This window comes from Athene cunicularia (assembly GCF_003259725.1).
Source record: "Athene cunicularia isolate RWA chromosome 3 unlocalized genomic scaffold, athCun1 chr3_part1, whole genome shotgun sequence".
NCBI lineage: Eukaryota > Metazoa > Chordata > Aves > Strigiformes > Strigidae > Athene > Athene cunicularia.
This window is the reverse complement of record NW_020799097.1, coordinates 124750104-124764229: the sequence shown is the minus strand read 5'-3', so window position 1 is coordinate 124764229 and position 14126 is coordinate 124750104. Positions and strand designations below refer to the sequence as shown.

The 14126-nt window shown below is 40.0% G+C and overlaps 1 protein-coding gene across 1 annotated transcript in view; it reads right to left on the bottom strand.

Annotated features, from left to right (window-relative positions):
- Positions 1–9277: 9277 nt before the first annotated feature.
- Positions 9278–14126, bottom strand: part of HNRNPLL (heterogeneous nuclear ribonucleoprotein L like) — a 24823-nt gene continuing 19974 nt past the window's right edge. The window contains exons 7-12 of the mRNA XM_026844454.1: positions 13807–14024; positions 13540–13661; positions 12934–13135; positions 11909–11966; positions 11683–11781; positions 9278–10041 (exon numbers count right to left, since the gene is read on the bottom strand). Of these exons, the coding sequence (XP_026700255.1) occupies positions 9986–10041; positions 11683–11781; positions 11909–11966; positions 12934–13135; positions 13540–13661; positions 13807–14024 (755 nt within the window). The 3' untranslated portion in view covers positions 9278–9985. The remainder of the gene's footprint in view (positions 10042–11682; positions 11782–11908; positions 11967–12933; positions 13136–13539; positions 13662–13806; positions 14025–14126) is intronic.

Genomic DNA, 14126 nt, shown 5'->3' with positions numbered 1-14126 from the left:
CACATGTGGATGGGTTATTCACACAGCCTTGGCTCCACACAATGCAACAACTGGTCAAGTGACATCCCCCTGGCAAAGCATGGAGGCGTGTGAGGACAGGGGCAGGCACATTGGCCATGCCTGTGAGGCCTAATGCAATTCCCAAGTTCAAACAAGTTGCAGACCATGCTACAGGGGCACCAGTAAACCAGGAAGAAGTCACAAGAAAACAACAGGGAAGTCAAAGATTTTGGGCCTCATGCATTCCTCATGTGCAAGCCAGGTGCAAAGAGTTACCTTGTACCAAAGCTACCTAAATAGCATGAAAAAAATCAATTTTACAGCAATCTAGGTCTATAAAAGTTCAGCCAGCCTTGCTCTCTGCTTTACAGGTGAGCAGGACAGATGTTTGTGGTTGTTCTGTACTACTGGCACAATCAGGAACCAAAGGTGTGATTGAGCTTCTCTTGTTCCTTTGGTCAGCTCCCCATTAACAGAGCAGATAAGAACAGTATCTCCCAGGTGAACACAGTGTCAGTCTCTCCACCTGCCATTTCCTGAGACCAAGGAGTAAAACTTGGTCTGTACTTGGAAAGGACACAAAGCAAAATGGTTATCAGCTTGGTCTCTGTGTTGCATAGCCCTAGCTACAAAGCTGATTCAGGGTTAATAGGGAGTGTGTTTTGCAAAAGGTAAACAAGACTCCTCACTGAGCTGCAAGGACAAGCATGGACAAGTTTCTGAGCTACTAGCAAAACTAGGAGCTCTGGGCAATTTGTTTCTAGGGCTTTGCTGTGTCAGGGCAAACTCAGTCTCCCTGGTTCAAGAGCTAACCAACCTCCCAGCTGTCAGACCTAAGCTCAAACCTCATATGCAACTCAAAGCAGGCACAGAAGAGGATGACACTGTTGTGAACACTGATCTTTAATAGGAACCAGGCCAATACTGAGTACAGGCAGCCACACAATGACTGGGGAAATGGGGAATATCAGCACCTCAACAGAAGTACAAGATAGAAGCAGCATAAGTGCTTGCAAAATGGCTTAAGAGCAGCTTCACATGGAAAGTGACTGTTTCTAAAGCTCTTTAAAGACTAACCCCTCTCAAACACTGGTCAGCTATAAGCAGCTTACTGGAGGTAGGTCTACTGCAAAGACTGTCTGGCTGACCACATGCTACAAGAAAGTAGCAACTGTCCCCTTGGAACATAAAACCTGACCCCACATACAGACGGTAGATGAACTCATGCCATCAGGGTTTCTGAACTCTGTCCTCAGTATGAAAGGAGGTTTATCCTTAGCCAGGCATTCTCGGGAAGAGTCTACAAAGCAGAGTTCCTGGAAAGCCAAATCTGTTTTCAGCAATAAGAAATGGAGGTTGTGCTGGTGGTCTCAGGACAGGAGCTACCACTCACTCCTTTCTGCCAGTCTAAAAGAGTAAGATTAGCAGCTGTTGTCCCTGCATTCCTGAATATACCTGTTCTATTTAAGAAGTTTCAAAATGTGCAGAAGACAAACAGATGAACAAATTTTGTTCGGAAGCTTTCGGAGATGAAAAGGGAGAGCTCCATTTCTTTTTTTGCAATGACAGGATCAAAGATACAGTCGCTGGAGGTAATGGCAGGGGCAGGTTGAAGCAACACTCAAATGGTGTATTATAGCCTCTGCTGGAGAAACCAAGAAGAGCAGAGTCACACTTAGCTGTGAACTTGGGGTCTATATCCTGAAACACACAGGGAATTATCATCATCTTACTTCTCTTCATGGAGAGAAACTTGTCCTTTAGACTATTAGGGCGGGGTTGTTGTTTATTATTAGATGAAAGCTATAGCTGAAAAAGAGCAAGAGTAGAGAGCACATTACTCTGAAATGCTTTGACACCGTTTCCCACAGGATTCTCCTGGCAAAAATGGCTGCTCATGGCTTGGATGGGCACACAGTTTGCTGGGTAAAAACTGGCTGGATGGCAAGGCCCAAAGAGTTGTGGTGAATAGAGTTAAATCCAGTTGGCGGCTGGTCACAAGTGGTGTCCCCCAGGGCTCGGTTTTGGAGCCACTCCTGTTTAACATCTTTACTGATGATCTAGATGAGGGGATCGAGTGCACCCTCTCAGTAATTTTGCAGATGACACCAAGTTGGGTGGGAGTGTTGATCTGCTCGAGGGTAGGGAGGCTCTGCAGAGAGACCTGGACAGGCTGGAGCCATGGGCTGAGGCCAACTGGGGGAGTTTCAATAAGGCCAAATGCCGGGGGCTGCCCTTGGGCCACAACAACCCCCAGCAGCGCTACAGACTTGGGGAGGAGTGGCTGGAGAGCTGCCAGTCAGAGGGACCTGGGGGTATTGATTAACAGCTGGCTGAGTATGAGCCAGCAGTGTGCCCAGGTGGCCAAGAAGGCCAATGGCATCCTGGCTTGTGTCAGCAATAGCGTGGCCAGCAGGGACAGGGAAGGGATCTTATCCCTGTACTCGGCACTGGTGAGGCCGCACCTCGATGACTTGTTCAGTTTTGGGCCCCTCACTACAAAAAGGACATTGAATGACTCGAGCGTGTCCAGAGAAGGGCAACAGAGCTGGTGCAGGGTCTGGAGCACAGGTCTGATGGGGAGCCGCTGAGGGAACTGGGGGGGTTTAGTCTGGAGAAGAGGAGCCTGAGGGGAGACCTCATCACCCTCTACAGCTACCTGAAAGGAGGGTGCAGAGAGAGGGGGGTGAGTCTCTTTAACCAAATAGTAAGCGATAGGAGAAGAGGTAATGGCCTCATGCTGTGCCAGGGCAGGGTCAGACTGGCTCTTAGGAAGTAATTCTTTACAGAAGGAGTTGTTGGGCATAGGAATGGGCTGTCCAGGGAGGTGGTGGAGTCCCCATCCCTGGAGGGGTATAGGAGTCAGGTTGACCCAGTGCTGAGGGATATGGTATATTTGGGAACTGTCAATGTTAGGTCAATGGTTGGACTGGATGATCTTCAAGGTCTTTTCCAACCTAGATGATTCTGTGAAGTAAGTCAATAGCACAGTCCTAATCTGTAGTTTTACTATCCTGTAGTTAGTTCTCATTGCTTCATATTGAAAGGACACAAAAAGGAAGAGTTAGAAGCATGAGAAAGATCCTTAAAAAAGCACAGAAAAATCTTTGTTTGTATAGCAACAAGAAGATGAAAAACCTCCACAGAATTATTGGGTGAGAAGAACATACTTAAGTATAACTAACATATTCCACTTTGAGCTTTATCCTTAGAACTCAGGAGTTTGTTTCAGATCTAAAGTGCTCCCCAAGAAGAGAGGCAAGTGAAAATTAAAGCGCAGTGAGTGGGATTCCCACCTTAAACTAGTGAAGTTCTAGGTTACCATGTTTCAGGCAGAAGCCATGCAGTAACATCAAAAAAGATTATCCAAGTCACTGTCTGAGCAGGCTATTCCTTACACACTCTTCTGAAACTTTTCAACAGGATGCTTATCTAAAGCCCACTGATTTAATCTTATTTAGCAGTTTCAGTGCTTTGGTTAACAGAAGAGAAAACAGAAGCATAATCTATATTACATGCAAATCCATGCCATTAAGTTTAAAACAGCCAGAAATTTACACTTGGATGATAAACCTTCAACTAATACAAATTGTGAAATATCTAAAGTCTGCTGTATTAACAGCCTAAGTGACAGAAAATTCAGGAGAGGAGAGTTTCAGTAAGCAAGCCCTCCAACTAATAACTTCTGGGGGCTTATCTGACAACTACGCACTGAAATTTGAGTGGAGCACAAACACCTGCAATTTCATTTTACTAGCTTGGAGAAGGAAATGGAAAAAAAAGGTGGCAAGAGAAAATAAACAAACAGGTAGTGGCTTGTATGAAACTGAATAATTACATCCTGTATTCTGCAGCAAATGCTAACCATGACACAAGCCTGTTTCAGTGTTTTCTTCCAAATACTGCTGTACTGCCCCTGCCAGTACTAATTTGTATTCCTGGATCGCAGATGCCTTGGAAGAGAGGGTTAATTTGTCTTGCCTTTTTAATAGCTGTTGGCTCCCTGGAACATTCCTGCAGGAGTACTCATTCCCTTGTATGGAGGCCCACTCAGTCTGCAGCTGCTCCATGAACAACAGAGAAGGAAAAAGTTAACTAAATCATGCCAGAAATTAAGCCCTTGCATCAGTGGCTCTAGCCCAGGGAGCTGGCTGTGAAAGAAAACCTATCTGAATTAATGCGTGGCTCTAGCCCAGGGAGCTGGCTGTGAAAAGCCAGAACAGGAAGGCTTGGCACAGGATAGGTAACAAAGCTGTCTGAACACAAGAAAAGCGACTGAGGTTATTTCCTTTAGAGAGACATGGCCAAAGCACAGCACAAGGAATCTGGCTGCATTAGGTTCCTCCACATCCTGTGGGAATTACAAATCTTGAAGAAAGAAGTCTTCTATCTTTAACAGGGGAAGAATATTATGCATTAGGAGATTTAACAGAACACAAATGTTTTGCTCTTTTAACTTGACAATACAACTGCCTAGAAATGGAAGGTCTTCACCCTTTATCAAATCAAATGCTTTAGCAGGAGAACTTCGGGGCCTCATCATCCCAAACCCTGAACAGCTATTTGCTTCATCTAATTTTCATCTCAGACGATGCTCCCACCGGCTTCTGTAAGGAACTCAAACGGCATGCAGGAAACATCACATTATTGTGTGAGCACATCTGATCACCCCTCTCCACAAGTGTCAATTTTAATGGTGCAACTGAAAAGATACTGTCTTACTACTCACGTAGCATATGCATAGGGTCTAACAGGCGAGATGAGAAAAAAGAACATCCCTTGTTTTACAGATGAAGAATGACACCAAGTATTTGTCAACTTGGACTTCCCTGGAGAATACTATTAACATTTTTCACATTCCAGTCTGCTCCTAGACCATTCTTTATGGAAGCAAAGGTAAGCTGGGAAAAGCCTAGATTAATTCAAAACATGTTGTCTTAATTGTTAAGCATAAAAATAACATAAGCTAGAAGAAATTAAGGAAGTGAAAACCACCACACTTCTAAACTAGGATGGCCTTAGGTGAGATCTCGCATATCAGACCTCTTCATCCAGCTGCAGTTTAATGGCTACCACTCAGCCTTGTCAGCCCCACAGTCCGGGAGAGAAATGCTGGTCTAGTGAACTGTGCTCATCCCTTGTTCCTCAGAGTCTTCCTTCCAGAGGTCTTGCAGCACCACTTGTCCCTTGCCTTGTCCCTTCTCCATTCACTCTTGAATTTCGCAACAAATCACGTCACACAACATACTTCTCCCCAGCTGTTATTCAGGGAGGCCTTTCTCACCTGTCTTACAGCTACACTACCTACGACAACATACGACAGCACCACAGTACCAGCAGCTAACTAACACACAGGAAACACTAGAGCACCAGACTGCTTTTCCCTTTACACTTTTCCTTTTCTTTTGGCCTGCTGCTACCAGGGGACCCAAATCAATGAAGTTCGTTTCCTTAATGCTGAGGCATCTTTGCCATGTATTCAAAGAGCACTATCAGTTCTTCTATGACAACATGCCAGAGCACTGCTTGGTCACAGCATCAAACATGCAAACTGATCTGTACAACCACTGCAAGGCAAGTTTTACAGCAGGACTCCTGGGTTACCTTTTATACACCAGATATATGAAGATGAGAGGCTCTCAACTGCAGCACAGCTGCATCTAGTTTAAGGTCAAAATCAGAACAGCAGCATTTTGTGCTTTAAGAAGTCTTCACAGGAAGCTGAGCCCACAGCTACTGTTTTATTTTCCCTTGCCTTCTTGCATACTTTTGCTAGCCAAAGCCATGCCAATGCAAACAAGATTGTTTTTGAGATTATTACCATCTGTAATTGCCTGAAAGGAATAAACCAATTAACTGGGTAGATATAAAATCCTGAAATGGCTAAAAAACCCTGACTAGTAGTTACAGATGTGAGAATGCAAGGTATTTTCAGAAGAGGACACAGAAAAATCCCAAAGATCTTTAAACATATCCCAGAAGTGAAAAAATTAAATAATTTGAGCAAGTGTGTTCATGTTCCCAGACTCTGATGTATTATTTAACAGAAGAGACTGAACATCTCCTGCTAAGCCATCATAATATCCAAACAAGTTTCTTGCTGTTCACAAGAAAACACACAGCAAGAAAAAGAGCAAGTTGCATTTAATTACAACAAAGAGTGTTTCCGCCAGTTACAAGCCAGCTTACCCCAAACATTATCCCTTGCTAAAAGACAGAATTAGCGATGCCACATTAAGTTGTATCATTCCTTTCATAAAGTAGGACACCCAAACACTTTCTGAACTGCTTCTTTTAAATCTTTTTCCTATAACACCCTACAGATACACTCTATCTTGCTGTGGTGGTATAGAAAGCCAAAAAGCAACTATTCACACCTCTTGCATATAAGGAAAAATAAAGGTTTAGAGTTATCATGAGAGAAGATGAACAGATCTCCACCTCAATATATCACTTACCTCCAAAGAAAGGCAATCAATTAGAAAAAAAACCCACTTTTTTTTTTTTAAGAAAAGCTACAGTGGAACAGACATGAAGATACTACAGTGTCAGTGACAGCTGCTTAGAAGCAGGGAATGTGCATAGCAATGTTCACCATTTTTCTTGTATGGCTTATACAAGAGACAGAAAAAAAATGCATTGAGAGACCTTAATGGTTTAAGTTTAATCTAACAAGTAAAGTAATACCACTGCTAAAGGACAGACAAACTTCACTCCCCTTGGGACAATTAACTTTTAACCTGCCCCACTGTTTTGGCTCTATTCTAAAAAGCCATAGGTGAACACAGACCTTGTCTGTGGAAGGAGGAGGAGACCAACCTCATTCCTCCCTGAGAACAAGCATCCCTCTGTTACTGATTTTATTATCAGTTGAAATTAAATTGTGTTTGATTTTAATGTAAGTATAGAATTAAGGGATATTTTAGTTAAAATCATTTATTTTACATTTATTGTACTTTGAATCTAGCAACCGACTGCTACTCTAAAATCCCCTGTTCAGCCCTGTACCAAGGCTGAAGGGATTGGTCATAATTGTTTAGTAGGAACGGTTAGAGCCTAGGTAACAAAACGAGGTAATTTGTAAGCTGATTTATAATACATACATAGGACTAGAAGAATGCAAGCAGTTGTCAAGGTCCAGGATTAATGGGAACTGAGGGAAGTAACTGTAACAGCTTGCAGGTACCTGCCAAGAAAACTGCGTCCTTAAGCAAAAGGTAATTCTGGCAGGGGGAGATGGCGACCACCGACTCATGGATCACCTACTCACATTACACCCCAGACCCATTTCTAGACATTTCTAACCTCTACTGTGCAGAATCGGAAATAGGAGGAGAATATGTTAATGATTTCTTGGAAGTTGTATGCTTATGTATGGATACTTAATGAATATGTATGAGTAAGTTCTATATAAGGTGTGTGGTTCTGGTGCCTGGCACATGTTGCTGGTGAGAGCACTCCCCTACACATCCATCCGTCAATAAAGAAGTGTCTGCTTATCTGCATCAAACTGGTGTCAATAAGTTATTTTTATCCCAGATTTCGGTGACACCTCCTTTGTAGGCCCAAGAGAAGAGATGTATTTTCCTTTTACAGCAAAACACCAACAAGGAATCTTTCCTGTTCACAACTTCTACATGAATAAGATGATTATTTTAAGAAAGAAGCCTGAACATTTTTTTCAGTCTCCTCTCCTTTCTTCCACATATGGCACTCATTTTGCATTTGGGACTTCCAGCTGGTATCAAGTTCTCACAGATACACCTGAAACTAGTCTGTCCTCATTTGATCTGGCCAGCCACAGGAAAGATGCCTTTCACCTGAATATCTTAGGCACTTCATGCTGTGATCCATTGAGGACACTGAAACATTAAAGTGCGTGTGTTGTGTAAAACCTGAATGATTTCAGTGTCACTCATCCTACATCCCAAACTGGACCAACAGATAACAAACTATTTTTCATGCTCAACTACAAACAACCTGACTTCTGAAACTGCATTAATACAAATAGCAATGCAAGTTAGGAAAGAAGAAACAGGTTCCCAGAGAACATTCAAGTTAATGGAAGAGAAATGAATGATTGGGAGAGACCTGTTACAGTTAAAGCACTAGGCAGCACAGAACGTTTCACTAGTATCCAGCATTTCTGTTGGCAAGCAGCAAGATATGGCACATAGCCTTCTACACTAGAGCCGTCTGGGAGCAAATACTGGGGGAAAAGCTGTGAGGCTGAAAGAGTATTAGCAGTGCCCCTAAAATGCAAGTCATTTTGCCACCCACCAGACAGGAGGCTAGTATTATTTTAAATTCTATGCAGAAAGAGCTACCAAAGAGCACCTGTCCTTCAGTTCCCAGTTTGGATGTATTAGAAGCCTGATGTGAGTACCTGAAATACTCATTACATGAAGCACAAAGAAAATGGAGGTAGACAGGGCAAAAATGAATCATTATTGATGAGAAAACCTTGTATGATAAGGTGTATTTGCCTTGAAATTAGGAATGGTGAAAATCTAGTCTGATTTAAAGACATGTACAATGCCCACAGTCTGTAAACATACTTCAATGTAATCTCTTAAGGACAAGCATACTGCACAAGTAATCTTACGTAAAGGATGGATATGAATAAAACCCATACAGACAGAACAAAGAACTAGTATGATAAAACATGAACTACCTGATAAAGTAACTTTTCTCTGATCACTAATCAAAACTAAAAGAAGCCCTAAACACTTTGCTGCAAATTCAGAAAGGAGAACAAACAGAGCCTAGGACAACAGCTCCCAGACTTTCCTGCTTGGATTCCCATTTCTGGGGGTTTAGCCCAAGTAAGATGAGACTCCAATTCTGGAAGAGAGAATAAAGGTTTCAAAGTACTGGGATAAAACAAATCATCTTCCCCACAGTGAAAGATTTCTCACCTCATTAATTTCACATCATATAATTAGTTACATTATCCAAATCACAGCTAGATTAACACAATTTAAGTGAGAGGCTAGTCAAGTCTATTCATCCTATGAATTCTTTCATGGTCATAACATATGCGTAAGATAAATCAGACAAAAGAAAACATCAAATTAACTGTACAGGTCAGAGAGTATGGTGGGACTTGCTTTTTGTTTTAACTGTTTGTACCACCTTGGTTTCTACTGCATTCAGTCTTCTCACATATCCAGCTTTTACCATTTAGTATAAAAAAAAAAAAAAAAAAGTCAAAGAGGATATGGTAAACACCGAAGATTTAAATTTGAATTATGGAAAATGAGGATGAACACACTGATACAGGCTTGCAATTTTAATTTTTAAAAGACCCCTATGGTGGGACTAGCTATAGATGGCATCATGCTAATGCAAATGAAAAATAGGGTTTTTTAAAAAAAACAAAACCACTTCAAGTAAATATGAATTCACACCATACACATGTACATACTTAATAATTTTATACTTTAGCTTTGTTTGAACTATAAATCAAGTCTATACTACTAAAAATTCGGTATGTGCAACATTAACCTGATTAAAGCATTTTATAAATACAAGCTTTTTAGTATTGCAACATACTTCACTAAACATACTCAAAAACAAGTTCTACATTTAAAATTCTGATGTAATAGTTTTATCTGCCAATTAAGACTACAAATGGAAAAATACTTGCTAATCTTTAACATTATCGAAAATGCAAATATATTTAATTTTTGGAAGAAAACAATCTTGTTTATACTACCGTTGCTTCTTTAGACATTTGAAGATACTACACTAACAAAATACAAACTTTGTAGTAAGCTTACAACATGTATCTCTCAGAGGCAAAAAGAAAAAAATCTGCTTTGTATTTATGAAGAACATCCATTTATTATAAAACAAGATTAAAGATTAGAATTAAATTGAAACAAGGCAACATTGTAACAACCACTTTAGAGCTTTGTGAATGAAGTGTAGTTTTAAACTTGCAAATCAGGTGAATGTAGCTCTTAACATGCTGTCCTCTTCTCTATAAATGGGATGACGTAGAGAAGCAAAGCTTCAAGGTATAAGGGTTGGAGCCATCTGTCAGGAGACAACATATAACATACTCAAAGCATTTTACTGCGCATAGCTCTCCTGCTGATCAAGATCACCTTGCATAATCTGACAAATTTACAAATTCTGTAGATATAAGGCTCAGATCTCCCTGCCAACCCCCCTCCAGTGGCCTGCAGACATCAGATGACCTGTAAGTAGGTGTTACTGATAGTCTACCAGCATTTTTTTAGACATAAAAACAAAGTGATGGATCTTGTCACAAGGGAATATAGGTAGAATTCCAAATGTTGTACTATACACAGGAAAGATGTTACCATTATTGCTGCCCTTCTTCCTAGCTGAACTATTTATAAAAAGTAGTATTTAACAGGCAATTTAAAGACAAAAGGCATAGATATTTAAGGAAGTCAGGATTTAGAATGTGACATTTGTATTGGAGAGACACTGGATAGTATTTACGTTTATCTGAGAAAAAAACAGCAGGACGTCCAGCACACCCTTCAGGCCTCTCCAGAAAGCAAAGCGTGAAACAACACCCCTATATTTGGAAAGGCTGCCAAGACCCATGGATGGCAGCACGCGTTTGCCTCTTAGGTTATGGAAGATACATCCTTCTGGCTCAGCCAACCTCAATCTTATCACACCAACTCTTAACCAGCAGTCCTTGTTTAAAAATACTGTCATTTCCTGTGACACCTATATATGATTATACATTAGAGTTTGCCTTTTTCATGTTGAAAGAGTAAATTCTGCTGTTATTCACCTCTCCAAACTGAGATAAATCTGAGATTGTAACAGTATGTTATCAATCTTAAAAAATATTCTGCCCCTGAAGTAATCCCAGTCCATTACGGAGAAGGTGGACAAAAGGGGCAGCGGGACGGATAGGAAAGATTTAAACTGTTAACATCTGACAGGGAGACAAATTCATCATAGTTTGGAGAAGATAGTTTAAAACATTAGACACTGGATTGGATTCAAAGTTATGTCTGTGAACATAATTCTATTTAATCCAGTAAACTATTTTAATTGTCCCATGCAGATCTCACCTATTGTGTACTTGTTTAGCAGGTCAATTCCCTCTACATTCTTACTAGTTTGAAGCTAAATTCAGCTTGGTCTCACAATTTCTCATTTGAAAGAGAACCCACTACAGAAGCAGTTAATTCAAAGCAGTGAACTGCACAATTTAAAGAATCTTCTGCTCAAAGATATTGCAGATTTCTCTGCATTTATTTTGAAAGATATAAAAAGCTTCAGTGAGATGTTATCCATTAAGTTTGATTTTGATAACAGTGGGTTTTAATGCTTTTCCTGCCTGCTACCTTTTTATCCCAAACCATTTTTTTTTTTAACCTCTGTCTTTCCTGAACTTCAAAGTTGTGGAGCATATTTTGACTTCTACAGGTTGACTCAAAAACTAAGAAGAAAGAGTGCTATTTAGATAGAAGCTAACAGAACTTAATCTAGAGATTAAATACTGTAATATATATAGCACAGTATATATGCATATATGAAATACAGCATATATACATATAATAAGACTGACACAGTTTTTAGCTGTGGACTCAGCTGCTGAAGCCTCACCTTTTACAAAGACAGTATCAACATGAAAGAAAACAAACAAAAACATTGATAGCAGTAAGATCAGTGAAACTGACTTACTTGGGACTCTTATCTGGTAGTGATTAAGTACAGTGAGAGCTTCCACTGCATCTGTCTTACATTCCCATTCCAACAGACCAGACAGTGTTTTGGCAGAAGCTGTCAAAATGAGATTTAAAAAAGGGAAGGGGGGGACACACACAATCAATAATGTGTCCTGACAATTTATGCAATTAACAAAACTGGAATTCAAATAACTTCTTGTATAGGTCAAAAGTTTACTTACGTTTTGGATCAAACACTTTGTATTTAATAAAGCTGAGAACTTCATGATCCTCACATAACTGTCACAAAAACAAAATAATAGGTAAAACTCCAGTAAAAATGCACATAATCACATTAGCAAAAGTTCCATGCTATTGGAAGAGACTCATAAAAAGGGAAATACTGACTCTTTAAGAAAGCTTACACAAATTTACATAAAACTATTATTTTAAAAATATGTTTAGACCGGTAACTCTTTAGAATATCATTCTATATTATGCAAAACAAAGCTCCTAAATCTGTGCTGTACCCTGAGAAGTATGATTTTACAGGCACAAAAATTAAGACTACTGAAATCACTACCACCTCAAACAAAGTAAAACCAAATCTGACATTCTCACTTCAGTACAGTAGCTCAGAAGTCATACATAAAAGCACCACCTATGAACCATACCACCAATACCACCTATGAACCAGAGTTAACTTTCAGACAGAGGAAAAAAAAAAAAAAAAAAAAAGAAGAAAAAAAAATTATTGAACTGAAAGAAGAACTCACTGAACTGTCATCAGTTTTACCACTGCCTCCACTTGAGAGGCCCAGTACTGCATGCTTTAAGCATCCAGAGTTCATTCAGGACTCAACTGTGCAAACTATTCCAGGTGCATGCTTCTCTCCATTCCAGAACACCCTAGCAGTTGTGAAAGTAACCTTCTCAGCAAATCAGTAATCTTTTGTGAACTGTAGTCTGAACTTTCCCTGCATTTGGTTTTGTATGAATCTCTTCTCCTTCCTCCATAAAAAACCCACAATAAGCTACTCATTTCCAAGACCTTGTTTCTCACGCTAAAAAAAAAAAAGAGAATAATGCCAGAATTGTGAAAATATAACAGCCTGTATTTAGAGGGGCTACAAACCTATTTTGAACACCAGTTCCCTTCCAGTCACTATGCTGTAACCATTCTAGTTATTTCTTTTAAAAAGTAACACAGTGTAAAGCTATGATAGACCTCCAAATCACTATACGTCACAGTCATTGCACTGCCTACCTTTACAAATGTTTCTTCAGTTACACACAGGGGAACATTATAATAATGCAGCACACAGGAGGGTGGTTGAATGATGTTCTTAGATGCTTGGCCAGCACTGGTGAAGCGATTATTCTTACTCATCGCAAAATCCTTGTAACTACTCGTGCCATCCTCCAGTTCAAATATCTGGCTTGGAACTACTGAATGCTGCTTGGAAACACTGGGATTTAAGGATACATACAAATATATAGAGAGAGAGAGTTAAAATTTTTTAAATAATTAAGACTCGCATACTTTGCATGCAGATTATTAATCTAATCAGAACAGAGCTGGCACTTCTTCACAACAGTTTGAAACAGGAGAACAAGATGGGTTGGATTTGACATCTTCCTTTAAAATATGTAGAAAGGATAGATAAGACACATTCAGGAATACTGTTTACAAACAGCTGATCTGTGTAATGCCCATATGCTTTATTAATATAAATAATAAAATTATAAATAGTAATATAGTTGCAAACTTGAAATCGTAACTCCAACACTGATAACAGAACAATAGGATGTTGTCTGTTTGCAACGTCATTCCATCTGCCCACTACTAGACAATCTTATAAAACATATTTACCAGACATTAAGTCTCTTTCCAAATAACTTGACATTGTTGAGATGTGTGACAGCTCTTTCCACAGCATATTCATCACCCATTTCAACCAGTGCCGTGCCTGGAATAGTCTTCATAAATTTCACCTAAGATAGATAAGGGAAAAAAATTACATTGCAACAAACAGCCCAACTAAGAGTTTTGTAAGTTATTTGCAAATAGTTTTAGACCATCTCAAAACAACTAAAACTACTACAGTAGTTTCCAAGTTTCTAATAAGTTATGCCTTACCTTCTCAATGTTGCCATACAAGCAGAACAGGTTGAAGACCCTTGAACAGTTCATCTTTAGCTGATGCAACCCACTAACCATAACAACTGAACCAGAAGGATTTCCACCATGCATATAAGAGGAGGATGCCTGGGGCAGGGGATAAGCAACAAGTTCTGGAGTGTCCCGAGATCCCATTCGGTACCGGCTTGGCAAGGGCAACAAAGGACCATGTGACCCTAAGGAAATGAAAGACCATGCTTTCATAGTGTTTGAAACATGTTTCACTACTTATTCATGCATTAAATCCCACATACATACATTTTTAAAGGGGGGGGGGG